The sequence below is a fragment of the Amaranthus tricolor genome, chromosome 16 (genome assembly GCF_026212465.1).
Source record: "Amaranthus tricolor cultivar Red isolate AtriRed21 chromosome 16, ASM2621246v1, whole genome shotgun sequence".
Classification (NCBI taxonomy): domain Eukaryota; kingdom Viridiplantae; phylum Streptophyta; class Magnoliopsida; order Caryophyllales; family Amaranthaceae; genus Amaranthus; species Amaranthus tricolor.
The window spans coordinates 609,444-633,435 of NC_080062.1; the positions used below are offsets into that span (position 1 = coordinate 609,444).

The window sequence follows — 23,992 nt, forward strand, 5'->3', positions numbered from 1 at the left end:
TTCTCTATCGTCTGTAGAGGATGATCCAATCTTATTTGATCAAAAAACAAAATAATGAAGAAATATAACCCAACACAAAGATAGAAACTAAAATTTATTGTTCTAAAGCTCATGGCCCCACAAGGTTTAAAGTAAATAACAAATTATGATTCCTGAAATTTTGAAGATGTAAATGTAGAATGTGAGCCTATTAGTAACCTCAATACTTCATATGACATAAAAAAAATCTGAATTGAACATAAAAATGTTATTGATCAAATCTACTTGGCGTTGCCGTTAGGCAACTTGGAGCTAGGTGGGTTGAGCTCGTCCCATGCATCGATCCATGTGATCATGGCATCCGCAAGCTGGTCGAAGTAAGGATCGATTTTCGCTAGCTTATCTTTGACTTGCTTGGAGAGCTCTTTGTAGCATTGTTGAACTGTGGTGCACTCTTGTGGAATGACAGCAGATTGGAAGAATGGGATGATCTCTTCTTGCCAAAAAATGCCTTTGTATTCTTTCCTTAAGTTTGTGAAAGGGTTGCTAGCCTTGCTGTGAAAGATGTAGGGGAGACCGGTTTTCACTCCTAATCCCAAGTGATCACAAATGACCTACACGAAATCGTAACAAAGATATATCGTTAAGTCATACACACAACCACTGAAACTGATATATCGGTTCATGGGTCTTTTGGTTTCATTTGCAGCCATTGCTGGTCATTATCTGGGGTCTTACTGGCCACAACCTGCGTATCAATTTTGATAAATATGTAGTCTGTTGTCGTTTAACCATCCCAAGACCCTGACCGTAGTTTCTATAAGCGGTATATATACTAGGTATGATGGCCTATCATTATGACTTATGAGGATCTCTCTCGAGCCGGAGACTGGCCGCATCCTCCTTCATAGGTATGGGTTTCCGCCTTCCTTCCCTTCCCAGACCCTAATCATTGTTTCCTAAGGGCATGATACACTGGGTACGATGACGATGATGATAATGATAAATTTGAAGGAGAAATATTACCTTGACACACCATCCAGCCCACATATCATCGTAACGTCCAATGGGCTGACCATCGCCCATGAGACCGAAGTACATGGCAGGTCCGATAAGCTCACGATCGAAAGCCAAGTTCATACCACACATGGGGAACAATGTACCCTTTGGGATAGTCAAAACTGCATCCACATACCTATAAGATACATAACCAAAGGATTAATTGAAAACAACTTAAGATTGTGCAGTCGAACGAGTGAAGAACTGTTGTGCTAGGAAGGCACCTTTTGTTCCTCTCGAGGGGTTTGACAAGCTGAGTTGGTGCATCATAATCAGGGATATTAAGCCACAAACCATGAGAAACAGCAGTTGGAACACCCTCGCGCAAGCTAAAGGGGTATCCCCGAACAAAATCAGCACCATCACGAAAAGGATCGTACAATGTGTTGAAGAAGAAAGGTGTTGAAGGGCTCAAAAGGTTCTTGATGTGCTGATCTAGCGCGTTAATGTCATGGCCGGATGGGTCCTTGGCAACCTATAGCTCGAACGAACAGATTTACGTAACATACATGACCAAGGGATTCCAGTTAGGTGACACCAATGGAAGACAAAGATCACATATTGAGAAGAAATTATAAGTTTGTAAACAAAACTATAACTAGTAATACAACAGTGAAATTTAAGCAACAACATTTGATTACTCCAATGCTATTAAATGGCTCCCACCTAGGTAGAGATTGGAGGGATCAAATATACACAACCATACCTTTGTTAACAAAAACAAAGAGGTAGTTCCGAATCGACCCTTGAAGGCAAACATTATCAACAACTTTACATTCACATATAGGTGTTCATTCTGGTCATCGAGTCAATTTCGGGTCAGGTATTTCGGGCCGGTTTGAAATCAGATTTTGTGTCCACATTGATTTTTACATCATTTAAATTCATTTTAAAGACGGTTTCGGTTTCAAGGTCGGATAAATATTGGGTCATCAAATCCATTTTAAGCACTCTGATTCACATATATGTAAAATATAAAAATACACATAATTTAATGAGTCATTTTTGATATGAAATTCATTATTATAATAAAAAATATAAATCTTTGGCCTTATTGAACACGTAACAGTGACCTTTAATCTTTGTAAAATAAGACTATCTCCATCTCTAAGGTCAAGATTAATGAACATTTTAGTCAACAGAATTAAATTCCTTAATAAGTTGAGTGTAGGAGTTAATTAGCGTACTTCATGGGTACAATTAAATGATATTAATAGCCCAAATAAATGTTATTAATAGCAAGATTAATAAAATGATTTGTAGTGTAAATTTCATAAAATATATCGTGTCATCTTTATGGTTGTGAAACTTTTGAATATAAATTTTTTTTTCTTTTTTATTGTGACCTAATACTACATTTTAAAATAGTAATACATTTTAATGGATTTTGTGATAAAACGAGACAATTAAATCGAACAAATATGTCCATTAAACTTGTCAAGAGATTTTGTCAAAAAAGAAATTCTTTTTATATACATTCGAACTACGATTGATCATATTCCTCTTTATTGAGAAATTGAAGAAGTTATACAAGGATTTTATCAAGCCTGCTCATAGTATACTTAACCATATTGTACCTAAGGTACGTAATTCTTCAATCCCAGCGTACTCTCAATTAAAATTGGAATAAAATAAATACATCTTTAGTCATGGAACACATATGGTGCACAAGAAGAGTATTTTAAGGTGCACAAGAAGAGTATTTTAAGGTGCACAAAAATGTATTGATTTGACTTTGATTTGACTTTTGTAATAGTAATAGAATATCATGCAATATTTGGAAAATGAGCTATGAATTTAGTTCTAAAAATACACAACAAACACAAAAACAATATTAAAGCATTTTTACGTGATCAAAACAAATCAACAAAATTCATATGAAAATATAAAAGTAATTATCATGAACCATTAGTCTCAGTTAGTGAGTTCATAACACATTAATCATCAAAATTTTCGCACAAAGCAATTATAGATACAATTATCCAATATTCCAATTTACTAATTAATAAAATTTCATTACAAGAATGTCAAACAACAAACCCACTACCCAATTCAAGTCACAAGTGCAAAAAATCAATAAAATTTATACTTATTAGACAAATATTCCCATATTCATATTATATTATATTTGACGGAGCTTGAATAATGAGTAAATTAACGTGACAAGCAAAAATGTATGATTAATTCTTTCTCCCATTACGTTTATATTATTTAGCCTCAACCCGAATTAAAATTTTTTTTTTCAATAAACCCAATTGGAAAAAACCAAAGAAATAATAAAATAAATCAAAATTAACTTAAAAAGTTATTGAAAAAAAAAACTTACGAAACAATCATCATCAATGGTGTAAATATACTTCTTCTTGGAAACCATATAACCAAAACAACGGCAAGCAGAATCTTTGAAAGAAATACAATTAGATTTAGGACCCAAAATTCTATTAATATCATCTCTATTATAAAGTTCATAATCAAATCCTTGAGGAACCCTAATTTTTTTTGTAGGATCACCATCTTGTACAATGATCAAATGATATGGTTCAAAAAATGGCCTCCACATTTCAAGAAAATCAAGGTTTCTAATTGTGGGTATCACAATATCAAGCTCATCTTTCAGCAATGGAGTTGCAGAAGTAGCCATTGATGAACAGAAAAAAAACAGGGGAAAACAAAAAATTTCTAGAGAGAGAAAGTAGAAAGTTTTTTTATTGAGTTTAGAGTTTTGGATGATTGAAATTTATAGAAGTTTGGGTTTTTTTTTTGTGTTTTTTTTTTGTTTTATATTTTGTTGATGGAGGGAAAAGGGATTTATTTATTTATTTATATTGGGAATAAATTAATAGGGATGTAAGAAAGGTGTGAGAGGTATGTGATTTGGCTTGTGAATTCTCCTTGAATTAAGATTTTTTGGGGTGGGAAGGAAAAAGCCTAAATTAAGGTAATATATTTCATGGTTTTGAATTTATTGGAAAATATTGTTTACATAAATGGAAATTAGAAATTTTGGATACGAAGAGGTAATTAATTACTTTATATAGAATTTTAGTGAGATGATTTAGGTGAATTAATATGAGTGATCTTTGAGCTAAAATAGGAAAGAATGATGATATTATATGAATGGATGTAATTAATTAAAATAATTAATTAATTATTGATATTATTAATACTCCACAAGATTAATGATTGGAGAATTTTTGAACTAGAAGGGTAAGGGAATCTTTGTCTGATTGTTTCATAAGAGCCTATATTGTTGGATGGATCATGGAAAATGCCATCTATCATTAAATTTCACATGATTTCAACAATGATAATAAGTTTGTTTTATTTAGTTGAATTCACATTAAAAAATAAAGTAATTTAATTAACAAAATTAATTTAAAACAATAGAGATGAGTTCGACTAAAAAAATAGAATACTACTTTATGAATTAAAAGGCTATTTAATAGATGAATTTTGATTTTTTAATTAATTAAATGAGGTAATATACATAATTGTACATTATTTAACTTTTCTCAAAATATTTTGAAACTTATTTGTTTACACACAAATTTATGAGCAATATTTTTTTAACCTAAAACCTGAATTATAGAGACTAGATTTTTGATATTAAATGTATAACATAAAACATAAAATCTATAATAATAATATTGTTTACATCTTCAATATTCTTCAGTGTATAATTTGTTGATATTTTTATATTATGTCTTAAAAATTTGATAACAAATATCTAAATTAGACTCTAAATACTATGCTATCTCAATCAATATAGATGTAATTAAAACATTTATAATGTTGTCTCAATTTGAAGTGAGTGTCACTTTCCTTAATTCTTCTTTTCGTTTAGACTACATTGTAATAAAAAAAATTCATTTATTTTATCACTTTTTCCCTACCAATAAAACATACTGCCTCCGAATCATTTTAGTTGTCTCATTTCCTTATTTGGCAAAGTCATTTTAGTGTCACATTTCTATTTTTGTCATTTTTTTTAACCTAAATATCCTTAGTTCACACACGTAATTATGAATATACTTTTATATACCTTACTTACCCAACTATCCTTCACTACTTACCCTTCACTATTTACCCTTTTTAATAGACCTCACACCATCCTTAATAATCGTGTCCAAGCAAATGAGACAACTAAATTGGTTCGGAGGGAGTATTTACTATCTTTAGAATTTTTTTCACATTTATTCTAAAATTTATTGAGAGTAAATGAAAGAAAAAGATTTTAAAAAGTGCCGAAAGAAATACTTTGATACATTTAAAGCTTATTTCAATTTTCATGTGCTTTGTTTCATGTTTCTTGTCAAGAATCAAGATTGTACTGCTTAGTAGTACAGATTTGTTGTGGTTGTATTTAAAGAAGTTTTCTTTTTCTTACAAGAATTATTGCTCTATTTAAGAAAATTGAACTCCTATAGACTATATCCCAACTCCCAATTTATAACTACTTTTATTTTTTAAAAATTAATGTGGATGTTATTTAGTAAAAAAATAGGGGATGTTATTTATATTTACAAATTATAATAATATAATAATGATAGCGTGGCTTTCCTAAACTTCAAATCACCCTAACTATCAAAGTTAAAGAAGTATTGGGCAAAATAAATAAATAACAAATGAAGCTAAATCAATTTGAAGGGGGCAACTACAAATAATTATCAAATTTTTTATGGAACTGGTTTGTTAAAAAAACACTAAAATTCTTATGAAAATCAAAAGCAGTTAGATGTAAATCGAAACATGATTTAATATTATTTCGAGTTCGGATCAATTTCAAATCGTTGAGTTAAACTTTATTATTACACGTTTGGGCTGAATCAATTTTGTATGTATCGAATATAAATAGAGTTTCATTTGTTACGTAAGGTACTACTATCACAAAATTTCATTGGCCAGCTAATTAGAGTATTAATATAACATTGACCACTTTCAATAAGCTTTAGGCCGATTTGGAAACCGAGTTAGAGCAATCGGCCATAATGCGGACTGAACTATTAAATAGACAAATCAGATTGATTTCGATTTCAGTTTATAATTAGTGAAATCTAACCGTTTTTTACCGGTCGATCCACCTCGACTACATGTTGACTTAAGGTCGCCCTAAGACAAGCATAAAATAACGAGTACATTGAAAAATCAAAGAGTGAAAGTAAACCACAAGTTAGGCTACGTTTGGACTTACAAATTGAAAGGAAAAGGAAGAAACTACCATGATTGAAGGCTATCTTATGTTATGGTGTGGTAGAATTGAATTGGTTTTATTGACTTTGTCGTATTTTAACATTTAAGGAGTAACTTATGGTGTGGTTCTTGGGAGACTCTTTTCTTATTTGTTAACCATCATACTACGACTCAAACTATTTGCCAACCTTCTAAATATAGTTTATTTTTAGAAATTGACTCTCAAGCGTATAACTTATAAGTCAATAAGATAAAGTAATAGTGTGACAATTTTTTAATAAAAAATATGATGTAATGAATGACACCAATAACGATGTTGATACATATTTTAAGGTGATTTTTAATTACGTTTGAATACCGAATTGAATTTTTTAAAAAAATAGACACATTCTCGCATTTAAAGGAGAGCATAAAATTTTGAAAATTTGATCAAAAGGAAACATGCACTTTGATATATGTTGAAAATGAATGACGCTTATGACCAATTTTTATGGGAAGAAGAACACTACCATACGTGTTAGAGGTCTTATAAGTCAATAAGTTAGTCGGAATGAGTAACAGTACCACTTTTTTAAATATATGTTGAAAATGAGTTTGAAAAGAAAATATTTGATTTTTAAATGGTTATTTTCACATAAAAATTTAACTAATTTTTATTTTTACAAGTAACCATTTTTAAGGGTAGACAACATATTGAATAATTTTATAAACTTTTCCTTTCAAGGGTTATATATATCTTTAATTTGGAAATTAATACAAAATTATATTTTGGTTTATATTTGATTTTGATGTTTCTATAACATGCATAAAATTAAAGTCAATTGAAGTAAATACATTGAATGAGTGTATTGGTCAAAAGAAAAATAATTGTATCCTTCTTGATAATAATTCCTCTCAACTTAAATTGGTTTTCCAATTTGTATTGAATTAAGTATGCATCTTTTTCATCTCATTTTAATAACATTTTTGAGATTTCTAATTTTCTACCCTAGAAGTACACTATCATATGAGTATATCTTTAGCTACCATTTTGTTTTATTTGTTTTGTTGCTTGTATATTAAAAGAAAATGTGAGCTAATTAATTTAGAAATTACTTCACGTTACAAAACATACTTTATGTTAAAAGTTTAAATGACATTAATTAATTAATTAATTAATATACATAATCCGTTATAGTTTTTCCAAGTAACTAGAGGTGTTCATTCGAATCATCGGTATTTCGGAAGTACAAAATCGGTTCTTATGTCTATATTGATTTTTACATAATTATAAATTCATTTTTTAAGCCAGATTAAAGTCAAATAGATTATAAGGCCAGATAAATAACAGAGTATATGTCTGTTTTGAATACCTCTACTATTGACATTCATCGATATGAGTTAAGACATCAACATATTTGATACACACATGTGTTTGTATAGACAAAATTAAGTTCTCAAGTTATTATCTTTAGTATATAATGTTTACGTGATTATTATCGATTTAGTTATATGCAACGTACTTTTTTATACGCCAATATTTTGAGATCGAAATTTCATTTATACATATATTTTGAATCAATTCAATTGTCACTATTATTATTTTATATTATATATTATATAATTCAATATTAATGAGAGTTTTAATTAATAAATTCAGATAATAATTTAGACTTGTGCCTAAATTCTTCGTGCTTGGAGTATGACATCAAAGATAGATAGAATTCTAGTAACTTCCCACTTCGTCATTTTGATTCAATGTGCAACAAATGGCCCTTCAAAATCTTTCACATAGTCAACAGTTAGTTTATATCACACAAATCACTACAGATATATGATGACTATTTATTTGATTATCTCACGGTATGATAATTACTAAAAGTGATTATTTTAAATATAAAAATAAATATTTTATTTAATTTGATTGGACACATTAATTTTTAATTTAAATTTGTATAGATATTTTTGGTGCATGTCCACTTAAGAATCCTTTTACCTTTTGGTGCAATGGTCGTCCACTTCAACAACTATGATCAAGTATAATCCCACCATGAAAGTTGTTCTAGAAGCCCAATGCTTGCTAGAATGAGCCTATATTTCTTGACATACAAGCACTTTGTGGAAATCACCAATATAGCCCAATAGTGTATAATGGGCATCAAACCTTGTTATCATCTTGAACCCAAATTTTTTCATTCCAAAATATTAATGATAAATTTTATAGAAAATTTGAAAAAAATAAGACATTTTATTAACTTTAGTCAAAAAATAAGCTTTGTTCAAACTTTAATCCCAAAATAAGTGTCTTTGGTCCCAAAGCTAAGGTCGGCATATAGTCGCTATTAGTAACAACGAATTAATTGTTGCTGAAATTTTGAGTGAAAGATTAAGTTGTTGTTACTAACAGCGAAGTATTGTGTTGACTGGTCAAGAGTGTTGTTGCTGTTAGTAACAGTGACCTTATGCGTCCCTAAGTATCAGCAATTCTCCTTCTTCCTCATTTCACCCAACTTCGTTTCACAGTCCTAACCCACGAAAATCTCCCTCTTCTTCCCACCATTAAAATCAACTTTAATCCTTCAATTAATCTCATCAAATTCCAAGTCTCTACTACTAATTAGTTCTGTCATCTTACTACATTCACTTCAGGTAATAATTTTTTTTTCTTTTTTCGAAAATATAGTGTTTATATTTCTTCATCAACTTTCACATAAATGCAGGTTCATAAACTTGCAAATTAATTACTACTTCTTGGTGATCTATAGCTTATTAAGGTACCTTTTTATTATAAATTTTTTAGTTCTTTTTGTTTTTAAAAAGTATGTCATTTATAGTGGTCATTTACACTTAAACTCTATAAATATGTCAAATGTAGTTATTATTTGCCATGATCTTCATAATGAGCTTGTTTGTTCATGAATTTAATATAGAAAATGTTTGAATTTAATGTAGAAAATGTTTGAATGCAAACCCAAAATTTGTAAATTATATATATGTATTTATGCAGTCAATAATCAATATGCCTTGTTTTTAAATGTTGTTATGAATGTTGTGAACTCTAGTTGTGAGGGTTGTTGAACAATGTACTTGCTTTCTTATGAACTTGATGGGGATGTTGATTTTGTACTTATTGTTGTAGAAATGGCTTCATTTCATGTGACTGTTGTATGTTTTTGGAATGGTTCAATTCGATCAAGTAGTAGCAATGTTAAGCATGTTGGAGGAAGACGTAAACTATTTGCATGCAACTCAAACATGGATTTGAATGAATTTAAACATCTTATATGCTCTAAGATTGGCATTGACACCACAAGAAGTACTATTAATGTAAGTTTTAAATACAATATGAGTGGAGAATTGTTAGCTCTTCCGGTTGAGGATGAGGAGGCTATAGATGCAATGTGGGAGTATTCAAAGTCTACCTCTATTCCTTCTTTAGAGTTATATGTAGAAGAGGTATCCCTAGGGAATCAAGATGTCAATGTTTTAGAAACAAATGCAGTCCTGAATGTAACTTCTTCTCCTCCTTCTCCTACACCTTTCTCTACCCAAGAAACCCAAAATCCCATTATGCCATCTTCTTCTTCTCCTTCTAATGAACCCAATCAACTTAAACTTCAAGTCTCAAATGATGATACGATTAACTTAGAAGATACAAATGAGTCTTGGGATGATGTTAATAGTGAGAGTAATGAATTCGTTGAAGCTCCTTCTGAGGACGATGTGGGTGTTGATGAGGAGGCTCCAATTAATGACATGACCTTAGGTAACATTCCAACAATCGTTGCTCCTACACCTTATGCCCTAGTTCCCCCTTTAGATGAACACGTTGAGGACAACTCTTGGATATCTTAGGCATGTGATACAACCTATTCCGATGAAGGAGAGTTTCAAAAGGGTATGATGTTTGATAACAAGGATGCCTTGTTGGACACTGTTAGATTGTATCATATTCGTAGGAACGTTGAGTACCGAACTGAGACTTCAAATCAAACCGTGCTTATGTTGAAGTGTAAAAGAGGGTGTGCTTGGAGGCTAAGGGCTAGGAAGAGCTCCTATTCATCTACATGGGAAATTGTTACATATAAAGGGAAGCATGGGGGTTGTGTATTAAGTACTGAAAATGTGTCAGCTGAACATATTCATTTGACATCAGCCGTGATTAACAATGTTATTAGAAATTGTGTTGCTGAAGACCCATCAATTAAGGTCTCTGTGGTACGACAAATGGTGAAAGACTAATTTGGTGTCGAAGTGACCTATAAGCGGGCATGGTGTGCTAAAAAGCAAGCCCTTCTCTCCATCTATGGGACATGGGAAGACTCTTATCCTCTCCTTCCACGCTTCTTGAAAGTAATGCAAGTTTCTAACCCCGAGACTGTAGTTGAGTGGTTCTTTAAGAAAGATAATGATGTTGGTGTGTACGTCCGTCCTAGTATTAGAACTTTCCAGCGTGTATTTAGGTATCCAATACAGAGACCATATGCACCAGGCATCCCGACTCTGCTCCGTGGCAGATTGACGCACGGATCATTTCTTTCATTCAGTGAGTGAGGTTATACGACTTCTACCTCATCGCTTATGGGTGAGTGGATCGGGCTTCAGTCACAGCTTTAGTAGAGCGGTGGCGCCAAGAGACACATATCTTTCATCTACCTCTAGGTGAAGCTACTATCACTTTACTTGACGTAGCTGTGCTTACACGGCTTCCCATCGAGGGACATGCCGTCTGTACCGTTGGACGCCGACTCGATAGTTGGCGAGATATAGTTCATAGGGTCTTAGGAGTCCGACCTCCCCCAGAGGTATCCAAAGGGAGTGGGTTGCGCGTAACATGGCTTGCGCAGAACTTCTCGCACCTCCCTGAAGGTGCTGATAAGGCTACCATTGTGAGATACGCCTTACTCTTATATCTAATTGGTGTTGTCTTGTTCTCCGACAAGACTGCCAATAGAGTACAGCTTTTGTACTTGACATTGCTTGATACGCCATAGGAGGTCATCTCCGGTTACAGCTGGGCATTCGCAGCCCTAGGTTATTTGTACAGGAGACTATGTGACGCTTCACAGAAGAACGTGAAGGAGATCGTTGGGCCCCTAATTATTCTCCAGGTAATACTAACTTTACATGTTATTGATTTGTTTTTTAATTTGTTCTTATGTTTCGTTTACTTACTTATATCTGTAATTTATAGCTTTGGGCGTGGGAGCACATTCTCATTGGGCAACAGATGAGGAATGTGGGACGTGGTGCATTTGCGCCACCAATTCTTCCACCACCAGATGTGCCATATGGATCGCGGTGGTCTTTTGATAGACGTACAAGGACTCACACAAGATCTGGCGTGGGCTTCTATCGCGATCAATTGGATCTACTTCGAGCTAACCAGGTAAAGGCTTCACTTACTAGTCTTGTAACTATCATATTGCGTAATTTATTAATTACATTTTCACGTGTAGTTTCGATGGGACCCTTATCCCGCTGGGGCATACGCTGCATTGCCTCAGCACTTAGAGATATTATCAGGGGTGTGGAGAGCATCTATGCCTTTGATATGCTTTGACATAGTCGAAGTACATCTCCCTGAGCGCGTACTGCACCAATTTGGAATGGTACAGGGCATCCCGCCGCCTTGTGACACTGAGGCGGAGTTCTATCACAGCTCACGCAAGGGTCGGGAACCCAAGAACTGGTTTGAGATCAATTGGCGCCATATCGCTCGTTGGGATCACAGGCTAGAGCTACTGGCCCAAGATGCGCCGATCGATGCTATAGCCGCACCTACTTCGGTGGATTACATGCCGTGGTTCCTCTCCATCACTTGTCGATGGATGACACCACGAGGTATCATCGTAGCCATCCAGTACGCTCCCGCAGCATCGACGATGACATAGTTTGTAAATATTCTTCCATGTTGATTATTATCCATAGAACTTACATATTATAGATTTCATTAACTCCAAATTGAATGCAGGCACAGGGCATTACAGCTGTCATCAGCTCCAGCCAGGAGGAGTCTGTACAGGAGATTGCCGAAGTCATACTCTTAGGGACACAGTTTCAGCTCTTCATTCCAGAAGTCGTTGTGCCTAACACCACTATGGACGCTCAGGGGTCATCTCCTCATCATGCCGACGTTCATCTTGAGGAGGTAAACTTAACGTGCCCCGACTATGGTGCCGGGTCCTCACAGGGTGCTGGATCATCCCAGTATCAATCACCTCCCCTACCCGAGCGTCATGCGATTGCCTCTTACTATCGTAGGAGGCGTCATAAACCGTCACAGTTAGAGAGGGTACAGGAGGAGGATTAGCATTAGTATTGTTTTTACATATTAAACATTAGTAACGTTTTGTATATATTAAATATTTGTAACATGTGGACTGTTGTGTATATTTTGTGATATATATGTAGATGTGTATATGTTTATCGTATTATCATATGTTTATTATGCTACCTTCAAAATCGATTAACTAAAACAAGAATGATGGAGTTTGGATACAATGAAGTAGGGAAATGATGGAGTTATTTATAGAACATAATAACAATGGCTATTTTCAACTTCATAACGGCTATTTTTCAATTTTACAATGGCTAGTTTAAATCATACCTTAAAAAGTCAATAAAAGTCAAACATTTGTTCAATGTTAGTAATAGCGAACAGAAGCAAACCTAGTCAAACTAGGTCAAGCCTTTGTTCAATGTTACTAACAGAGAACAAATGTTTGACCAGGTTTGCTGTTGTTCGCTGTCAGTAACTTGACTAAATTTTTGACCATTTCCTTTAATTCGCTGTTAGTAACAGCGAGTATACACCAAGCCTAGTTTTGGAGCCAAGGACACTTATTTTGAGAAATAATTTTGAACGAAACTTATTTTTTGACTAAAGTTATTAAAAAGACTTATTTTTTTCAAATTTTGAATTTTATATAAGATTGTCTTATTATAAGGCTTACTCATATAAAAGAGTCAAATTAAAAATAAAGAGTATTTTTATATTTAATGTGAATGTTATAATTAATTTACTTGGAGTCTTGGACTATTTAGTGCAATTAAAATTATTTTACGTGAGACCGTCTTTGATAAGTGTGAATTAATAACCCATTGATTAAATCAAAACCAAAAAGTAAATATAAGCCCCTTTGCATTTTTTGCACCGAGATAAGGGTAAAGAATTTCCTAAAGACAAAGGTTGGTGAAATCTAATCCTCCTATATATGGTTAGAATCAAATTCTTATAAACTGAGTCTGTATAATTGGGCATTTCAAAAAAAAAAATAGTTTGTATAATTGGGCCATATACTATAATAACTTAATTTACTATTTTGAGAAAAAACAAAACTTAAGCGGCTAGCCAAACCCGTAATTGGGCCTACCACGAAGGTTCGGGCCAAAATCTTGAAAATCATGTAACCTTTTTATTGTTATAGGTAACTATAATGTCCCAACTTGTACTACTATCAATCTTCTCTCATTTTGGCACATTATATTGTCAATTTGTTATAATTGGTCCAATAATTGGAAAATATAAATTATGTCATTATAAGTTCATCCAATTTAATCCATGATAGACTATACATATATTGGACTTAATCATAATTACTAGTTTATTGTTGAGTTGGTTTAGCTTTCATCCAATTTGTGATGGAAGGTCACGGGATAAAATCTCACCCTCTTCTCATTGAAGTGGAATATATTTGCATCAGGTATAAGAAGAGTTTATATTGCATCTACATTTTTAATTTAAAGGACTCTCGTGTGAGGAATCATCATAAAATATAACATATTCCAGAATCTTTTAATTGAATTAGTTTCTTGACCCACTATAAAATAAAAAGAAAAAATTAGGGATACATGAAAATAGAGATACATATTTCACATAAATGTGAAATATTTTAGCCTACCAAATCTCACCTTATTTTTGTATGTTGAAGCGCTTTAATTTTTCTTCATAAAAGTTCATTCTCACCCGTTAATATTTGAAAGGGTGATATTAAGTGATCATCGAAAATTATGAATAAAAGCCATGTTTATGGAGGAGAGTTTCATTTCTATAACAATTACATCAAATATTTTATAAAATTTCAAATTAAAATATATTTTTACAAATATTTAATATGTATTATCAAACACTGTTAATTATAAAAGGTTGATACTCTGAAACACGAGTACACAAGTTAAAATGGTAGGGCATCACAAGTATTCCCCCAAGCTTCTTATCATAGGAAGAAAATTGTCCACAGTAACAACTTATGTTTCATATTCCTTCAACACTACATTGATTGTCATGAACCACTAACACAACAAACTTTCATAAATCAAGGGACTCAAAAATAATAAAACAACTTGCTACATTATCTTAATGGTGAAATTAAAGTACCTTCAACCATTTCTACATTTCACTAAGTGGTTCCCCTTAAATAAAATTCAATAAAAAATTTATTTTTTATTATTTTTGGTAGCAAACATCATCAAAACAAGGGTATCAAACATCATAAAAACATTTATTCATGGGAAAATACCCTTTAAATACAAAAAACACTTTTATTAATCTTAAATAAACCTCAAGTTTGTAAACGCCTTGACTAGAGGTCAATTTCGAGTTAGATTTTTCGGATCAGTTCAAAATCGAATCTTAAGTCCACATTGGTTTTTTCATCATTATAAACCATTTTGATCACATCTAGCCTTAACATTGTTTACGATCGAAACAGCATGCATGTTTTTTGAATTTGTATACGAGCAACTATTTATCTGTTATTTAACCTAGAACCTCTAAAAAGTCAAAAACAATCCTATTTTTAATTTATTTTTTTTAGAGAAGATATAGAAACAATACTTGTGATGTTGCACTTTCTTGTAACAAGATGGGCTTATTATGCTTCACCAATCAATACTAGCTTCTTACAACTTATCACTACTTTGATTAAGCTAATGTTTTATAATACTAAATCTCTTTTACGGGCTTAACTTTCCAGCCTACAAAATATGTTTATATAATAACTTAAGTTTAGTGCATTGATGATTATCAATTTGGTCTACTACTTATTGCCAAAGGATCAGATTCACTTTGGGAAGCACACTTAGAGAATATGGACAATTCTCTTTAAGCTAAGACCAGACTGTAAGGTTGCATTTGCTTCTGGGTCCTATATCCAGACTGTACTTAGGTCCCCATTAGATTTATACACCCAATCATGTATACTCTACATGATTAACATGAAGAAACTTTTTTTTTAAAAAAAAAAAAAAAAGAAAATTTTTAAATGATTATTTTTTGACTCCTAAATTAAAAATATGTACTTCCATTAACTTAAAAATGATTTGTAATGGGAAGTTAGTGTTGTATGGAATCATAGCATATATAAAGCATGCTCATGCCAATATATTCATTGATTGACATTGTAATGAATAGAATAGACGGCATTCAGCCAATGGCAAATTCAAAATACTAATTTAGCATTAGTGAATATGTTGAATTAAATAAATTATTATTTTCTGCGTTATATATTATATAATTTAATATTTTTAGTATTTTTATCAATTGACTAGGATGATGGCCCTAACTTCCGTGCAACAAATAGGACGAATAATTATCGTTCATCTTGTTGCAAAATGAGATACTAAGAAATATAGTGTATTTGTATAGAACCAATTCCTCAAAAGATTGGCTTTGATGAACGTTATAAATAATTTAATACTCGTTGGTATTATATATATATATATATATATATATATATATATATATATATATATATATATATATATATATATAATAGAAATGATTGTAACCCCAACATATATATTACATACTTTATCAGTGCTAATACTCGCTCTTTTTGTGTCGTATATTGATGAACATCAGTGAGATAGGAGCATGTTTTTTCTTAAAATCGAAAAATAAATTGAAGAAAATAGAATAGACGTAGATAAAAAAAATTTAAATCGAGTCATACAATTGAATTGGTGTACAATACCAAGATAAATATGAATACAATAGGAGTTCAGAGTATGAGAAAAATCACTCAAGAGAAAATAAATGTTATATTTCAATAATTATAATTATAATATTCTACAAGTGTGTTAGATGTTAGGGAATATTATTATACAAAAAATCCCTAATTTCATCCTCCTCCTAAGCTACTTCTGTACACTACAATGAATTCCTCAAAGAAAAATTCTTAGTAATTTGAAACTTTAACTTTTAATCCATTTGGTGCCTCCACTCTAGGGAACTTTACCAATTTATTACCCTCAATTTCTTCCCATCTGCAAAATTATGAAAAAAATTAAAATAATTAGTGTTTGTTATTTAGTATATTTTATTAATTAATTTTAATATGTTACTCGAATTTGAATACTCTCGTGTCAAATGCAAATGTATGTCCTAATATCCAAATACGTCCGTATCTTTTGAAAAGAAGTCTGATTGTCCATCAATTAGTCCCAAAATATGTATCAAGGTGTAATTCTGACACGAGTCCGAGTAACATAGTTGATCATGTGATTAAAATGTTAATTATGATTTGGTCCGATTTTATTATTATTAATTACCTGTATCTAGTTACAAAATAATGAAGGAATGTAGAAATTTCAGCAATTCCTAATTCCTTTCCAGGGCATTGCCTTGTTCCACCTCCAAATACTAAAAAGTAATTTTGAGATTCAACACCTCTATCCTGAAATTTACACATACATAAACATTTTAAGTTAATTTAAGAAAAATTCATCATTAGAATAATTAATAGACCAAATTAATTAATTGATCAATTTACTTACCAGCCACCTCCATGGGTTAAAGGAGAGTGGATCTGGGTACAAATATGGATCATAATTTACTTCTCTTGTATAAACATATATTCTCCACCCTTCCGGGATCACAAAACCTGAAAATGCAACGAAATCTCGGTTAATATTCATGTTGGTTGCGGAAAAAAAAGATTCAATTGTAAAAATCTCGATATTATTATGACACCTGATATAGAAAGAAATGCTCTAACGAATTGAGCAACAGAAAAAGTTTGTTTAACAAATGATTGTTAGTTAACGTTGTTGGCTGATTTAACTTATATAAGCGAGTTGATATTACAACTTTAAAATCAAATGAAAAATCTACTTACAAGTTCAAAAACTTAATTTTTCAGCAAACTTAAAATTTATTTATAAATATTTTTTTATTATTCGACCAACTAAGTAAGTTAAAAGCCATTTTCAAAACACACTCAAATGTTAAATGCATGTAACACATCATGTTGACTTTATAGCAATAGGAGAAAATTAAAATAAAAGTCTACTCCATCCTATAAGAAGATCTCCTTAGTAGTATTGTGCAATGTGCACCAAAAGCTATGGGCCTAAAGGATGAAACATAATGGGTCAGAATTATAGGCAGACCATGTGGATCAAAATGTAGGAGGGCCCACTATAAAAGAGAATTAGAGATTAACCCATAAAAGTTCACAATAAGTATGGTCTTTTGCATTTTATATTTTCCAAAGGTGTAATAAAGTGTTTATTATTAATAGTAAAGTTATTTATATTTTTAACTGGCTTCATAGCATCTGCAGCAGCTAGCCACCTTGAGCAGATCACCTCACCAAAAAGGCAGACCATACAATCAATACAAAAGAATTGACAAGTAACATGTCATAATAACATTTTTTTTTTCTATTTTGATTATAATTGTAACTCATACATAATAGTGAAATATTTCTATAATATATCACAACTAATTATAAGTATTTTCGAACAGAGATATTAGTATATATATTGAAAATTCTGGGAAATTTAGAATATATAGATAGAGTGAGTATTTTCAAACAGAGATATTAGTATATATATTGAAAATTCTGGGAAATTTAGAATATATAGATAGAGTGAGCCGAATATTTATTTTATATGTGTGGTCAACTAACTCGGTTTATTAGTTTTTTGTCTTATTTATAATACAATTTTAATAAGACTTTTAATTAAACAATCTAAACATGACTTAGTTAGACTCAATTCTCTGTTCTTTTGATTAGTTTTTTTTTTTTTGGTAAGTGATTATTGGATGGGTGACTTTGCAATAAAAGTTTTGACTTTCAAATAATCAAAAAATACATTTAGTTTTTTAATTTTTACGTTAGTTGTCTAATTGATTATTATATTTAAATAGAAAAATCTATTTTTCTTTTTTAATGATAGAGTATTTTAAGTGTCCATTAATAGCTTAAACTTTCACTCAAAGAATTACATGATGTAAGTTTTATTATGAATAATAATAATAATAATAATAATAATAATAATAATAATAATAATAATAATAATATTATGTGAAACCCACCATTAATTTCCATCTCTTTAGTAGTTTTCCTCAAAACCCCATTAACAATAGTGGCCAATCTGGAAGTCTCATAGATTACCTGTTATAAGTAACAAAAAACATCAGATTATGAGTATATTATACTATATTAGATAATTAATATTATAATTAATAAGAAAAAAAAAATCTGATTTGATATTCTTACAGCTCTAGTGAATTTCATTTCCTTGTAATCTTCCCAGTTAATTGGATCTTCTGGCTTCTTTTTAGCTCTAATTGCCAAGTGCTCTTTCTACAAAATCACATCAAAAATCAGAATTTTAATAACAAAATAAAAAAGTACTAATTTAAAATTAAATATTTTTATCAAAATTTTATATCATTCTAACAATAATGCGTTTTTCTGAAATCACAGGCATATTTACAATAATAAGGTTACATATATCTAATCTTAAACTTCATTTACGTGACTTTCACTTGTTGACATTCCTTCTTATAAAATTTTTTTTATTCATGTGAAATTGCAGTTATTCTTTCCGTTAAAAATGAACCAAAAATTTGTATAGTTACAATAATAAAGTTAGATATATATGATTTCGAACTTTAACTAGGAGTGACATTAAAAATAACAAATAGTTTCCTCCACTCCATTATACTTGTTACTAATAGCAATATTATTCCACACATATCACAATCAGGTACAAGTATGTCAAAATGCAGAAAATATATGTTGACTAAATAGTACATAATTTTATCCAAAAAATTAAGAAAAAAAAAACTAGGGTACTTTAAAAAGTAAGAACTCACTCTAAGTTCGTCAAGAACATGGGGATGATCATGGAGGTACTTGATAGCCATCATTGAAGTAGTAGAAACAGTTTCATAACCAGAATAAACAAGGGTAATTATGAGATCAATAATCTCTTCATCACTTAATTTATATTTATTCTCTTCTTCTTTTAGAAGGCAATTAAGCATATCTACTTCTTTTCCTTTTGATGCTCTTCTCTCTTCTATTAGTTTTGCTAAAATATTCAATATGGCCTTCCTTGCCTATAATAACAAAAAAAACAAAATAATTAATCATTATGTTTTCATTTATCAAAATTTTAGATAATATTTTATTTTAAATGAACTTGAAACAACATTTTATCATTATAAAGACATAAAGATCAAGGATAAAAAATCGGAATAAACATTTTATCATTATAAAGAGTTAAAGATCGAGGATAGAAAATCGGAATAAATAGAGAAAAACTTGATGTGGATGATTATTAAAACTCATGTATCGTCTCATGCAGAATATTTGACATTATTGTTGTTGTATAATGACATAAAGAATAATAACACCATTATAAATTTTTACAAGAGACGATCTCATTGAGAGATCATATCTGGTTGAGTCAGCCCATTAGAAAAAATCAAAATAAAAACAGGCATTAAACTTTAATGAATTGTGCATGAAACTGATTGTAAGACTAATAAGCTGATGGAAGGAAAGGACTGAAAGAGAGAACAAAAATCGAACTAATGTCAAACTCTATGCTGATTATGACAAAACCGATTCTGCTTAAGTTATGTTTAAAATAGAGAGACTTTTGTATAAAGTTGATATATATTAATAAATAAATAAATATTTTGGAAAGAATCTTTTGAAAGATGTGAAATTACCTGAAAGCCCCTATTGTAATTAGTGCCAGGGAGGTCAATAGGGAGAGAAAGAGTCCCAACAACAAGCTTGAAGAACTCAGACATAAATTCTTGAGCAATTGAAGTTGATTCAATCCCAGCAATTTGCTTAAGGGAAGACAAGAAAGCCATCTAAACATTAACATTAACAAAAACAATCATTAAATTAATTAACACTCACAATTAAACTTTATTAAACTTTATGTTAAATAAAATTTCTAACTATTTAAGTCAAAAAGATAGAATTTTTCAAGACAATTAATTATCTACTCAACGTACTACTATGTCACTCCAACTCTTAAATTTTATTTATCTTTTTTAAATCTAGATAAGACCATAAAATTTTCAAGCACTAAATCAATTTCATTTTATATGTTTTGAGTCATCCTACTAATATTCAGAATTGGACATCAGTTGATAGTGATTTTAATAAAAGATTTTGCAGTCAACATGGCTAATATTTGATGGCAGTAACTCAAAAATCTATACAACACGGTGATAGAGCCTCACCTACTATACTATAGGTGTAAACTAGCCTTGCCTAGAGTACAAGAAACATAATGAGTGGCAAAAAAAAAAAAAGGGAAAAGAAAACTAAAAAACATACCTCCTTAGTCTTATCTTGGATGTCAATGACATGATTTTGCCAGTTGCTGAGATGGGATCTCATGAAATCATCAATTTTAGGGAGAATATGGTCTCTGATCTTGGTGGGGTTTATAAGGGAAAGAAGAGCACCTCTCATGTACTTATGAGTGGAGCCATGAACAGCAGCAATATTACATTTTCCAAGAATGTCTAGCATAGATTGTGGGTATCCGGGTACTAATCCTTTTGATTCATTCATTAGTATGTATCTGTTTACTTCTGGATCCATTGATACTATTGTTGGACACCCCAATATGTGTGATTTGAAAAAATTCCCATATCTGAAAAATACACATTTTTTCTCATTTTAGTCATATATACTCATATACTCTACTTTATTCATCCAGATAATGTATTAAACATGTTCAACATTGTTCGATTGTAAACAAAAAAATTAAAAATGTTTAGAGATAAAGTAATTAGAAAACTATTATAATTTTTGAAATTATATAATGTCTTTAAAAAAATTATCAATTTTTGCTCTGATGCCAATGAAATTTAGGCTTTACATTATACAATTTGGGTATTTTAAATTTTACATAATACAATTTGGGTATTTTAAATTTTATTATGAGACAATCCTAGGCATGAACCTCTTTAGGTTATGACCTGATCATTTTATTAAGAAAAAACCGTTAACCACTAGGTCCATTTTAGAACTTGAGTTTTTTGAATTGGGTTTTTTTATATAAAAATGTGTTTTTATATTAGAACAATGGGTATTTTTGAAAAATAAAAAATGGGTTTTGGGTTATGATTTATGAATAAAAGGAGGCAACTTTATAACAGAGGAGAAAACAGGGGAGTTTATTTATAGTAAGTAGCTAACCTTGATCTTTGATTTTTCATAAAATTAGGGCCTTGTTTAAGAAACTCAGTAGTTTCACCAAAAATAGGCCAACCCATGGTACCTGGGGGCAAACCTTTCTTCTTATATCTAAGCTCATTCCATCTCAATAAACCAGTTGATAAGCAAAAAAGACTGAAAATTATAGCAAAAACTACAATAAAAACAGCCATTTATGATTTTTTAAAAGCTTATTTTCTTCTCCTTATAAGAAACTCCTCTATTTTTTTATTATTTTAATAATGGCTAAGAGGAGTGAAAAAAAAAAGAGAGAATGATTTGAAGAAACAATTGATAGAACTAAGGAAGGTGAAGTGAATGAAGGGTGTATTTATAGGCCTTTTTGAATTATAAATGTGTTATGTAAATTGGGGAGTGCGAAGGAAGAGGTCAAATAGGGCCAAAACTATGCACCCACTTTACTACCTTAGCTATGGAAGGGCACTATCCTATAAGTTTTGGGACATTGAAAAAAGTATACAAACCTAGTTAGTAGACTTGCCCTCTTTATTAAGTGTAGTGTATCCTATTTTTTGTCATTGTAAGGGGAATTTTTGTACTTCTTGGTTCACAAAATCCCTTCCATAAACAAAAAATGTATGAGTAGGTTCACAATGAAAGTTTGCAATCTTACATTGAATAATTTCCATGTTAAATTTATTTTTTTTAAATAGTATAATTATACTATTTAAAATTGATTAATTATAATCTAAATTAAATTACTCAAGGGCGAATCTAGGGTATTAATATTGCGTGGGTTGAAACCAACTATGTATATGTGTTGAAATAACTTAATTGTAATTCTTTTGTGTTATATATTATATACAATTCAATATTAACAAGATTTTTAATTAAATAACATGAATCTAAATTTCTCGTGCTTTCATTTTACATAATTTACTCCTTTATCCTCTTTAATTTACATCAATTGCAAAATGAGTATTCTTTAAAGGGTTGGAACTTAGTAGAAAAAAAGAGTAAGATTGAATTGTATGCCTTGTATTAAAATATAATTAAAATGTATGGTTACAATAAAAAGAATGCGGCAAAGCCCATTATTTATTTATTAAAGTTATACAAACTAAGTATTTAGAACACCCAAAAATTGAAAACGAGATAGTGAGGCAGAGGGTGTAATTAGTATGTAGTTCTCTTAAACTTCAGGCCTAATACGCAATATGGTGTATAAGGTGGTCTTATTGTGAGATTCACATATGAATTAAATAGCTAAATAATAAAATATAAACTCTTTATATTAAAGTGAACTCCTTATCCCCGACAAAAAATAAAAACATTATTCATATATTATTTAAAACTGGAGTAAAATTAGTTTAACAACCATGAACTACAAACAATCTCCTTCCAACCCAAAATACAAAATAATAGGGTTAATTAATAAAAAATAAATACTAGTAGTATATTTCTCCCTTCACTCATTTTGACTCATTTTTATTTTAACCCATTTTATTGAATATTCTTCGTTTCTATTTTTGAAAACAATCAAGTCTCTTTTACTTTTATTTTTAAATATTACTTCCTCCTATTCATTTTAAGTGTCTCATTTACTTTATGCACTCTATTCAATGCACTTATTCAATCGTTAATATATCGAGTTATGTATAATTAAAAATTATAAAAAGTTGATATTAATAATCTTTACATCAAAACGAATCAAATAAGATCCCACATGACTATGTTTTAATTTATAGATTAATAATAAAATAAAATTTAAGAGTAATAAATAAATAGTGTCTCAAAAATAAATGAAACACCTAAGATAAATAGGAGGGAGTATATTATTTTAACTGTTACATTTAAATTTTAATCTATGTGCTAAAAGCAAATACGGACAAATTAGCTAAAGGGTGTGGTGAGTACGTGACTACTGGCTTGATATGAGTAGAATGTGTGACAACTCTTCAAGTAAATGAAGAGACTGGGTTATCTTGTAAAAGGTTTTGTTGTTATGTAAGTAGAATGGTGCACACGTGTGGACGGAAACCCGCAGAAAGAGATTGAGATATGGAGTTGATGCTGACACTCGATTTACAACCAACTATTTACAGTTTCCATTTGTTTTCAATCAATGGCTCACTGCGCGTATAATTAGAATACGCGCCTTGCCGGGGAGAGTCTTGTGCCTAGAAAGTTGTTCTCTGTTGTTTGAGTATATAATAATATATCTCAAAATAAAAATTATAAATTTTACAAAGGTTCTGTATAATTTTAAAAATATGATATTTTTCTAATAAAATTTTATATCTTTAAACACCTAACATAAGTGTTGAATTTTCTTC

General features: G+C 30.6%; 2 protein-coding genes across 2 annotated transcripts; both read right to left on the reverse strand.

Moving 5' to 3' along the window:
- Window positions 1-79: 79 nt before the first annotated feature.
- LOC130802183 (UDP-arabinopyranose mutase 1-like) lies at window positions 80-3,943 on the reverse strand. The gene is made up of 4 exons (XM_057666110.1): window positions 3,365-3,943; window positions 1,263-1,513; window positions 1,006-1,174; window positions 80-593 (listed from the first exon to the last, which is right to left on the reverse strand). The coding sequence occupies exons 1-4, from the start codon at window positions 3,677-3,679 to the stop codon at window positions 261-263; spliced, it is 1,068 nt and encodes a 355-aa protein (XP_057522093.1). The 5' UTR covers window positions 3,680-3,943; the 3' UTR covers window positions 80-260.
- Window positions 3,944-16,232: 12,289 nt separating this feature from the next.
- LOC130802184 (cytochrome P450 85A1-like) lies at window positions 16,233-22,011 on the reverse strand. The gene is made up of 9 exons (XM_057666111.1): window positions 21,678-22,011; window positions 20,808-21,129; window positions 20,183-20,332; window positions 19,319-19,564; window positions 18,717-18,803; window positions 18,533-18,611; window positions 16,987-17,093; window positions 16,762-16,886; window positions 16,233-16,476 (listed from the first exon to the last, which is right to left on the reverse strand). The coding sequence occupies exons 1-9, from the start codon at window positions 21,866-21,868 to the stop codon at window positions 16,389-16,391; spliced, it is 1,395 nt and encodes a 464-aa protein (XP_057522094.1). The 5' UTR covers window positions 21,869-22,011; the 3' UTR covers window positions 16,233-16,388.
- Window positions 22,012-23,992: the final 1,981 nt, after the last annotated feature.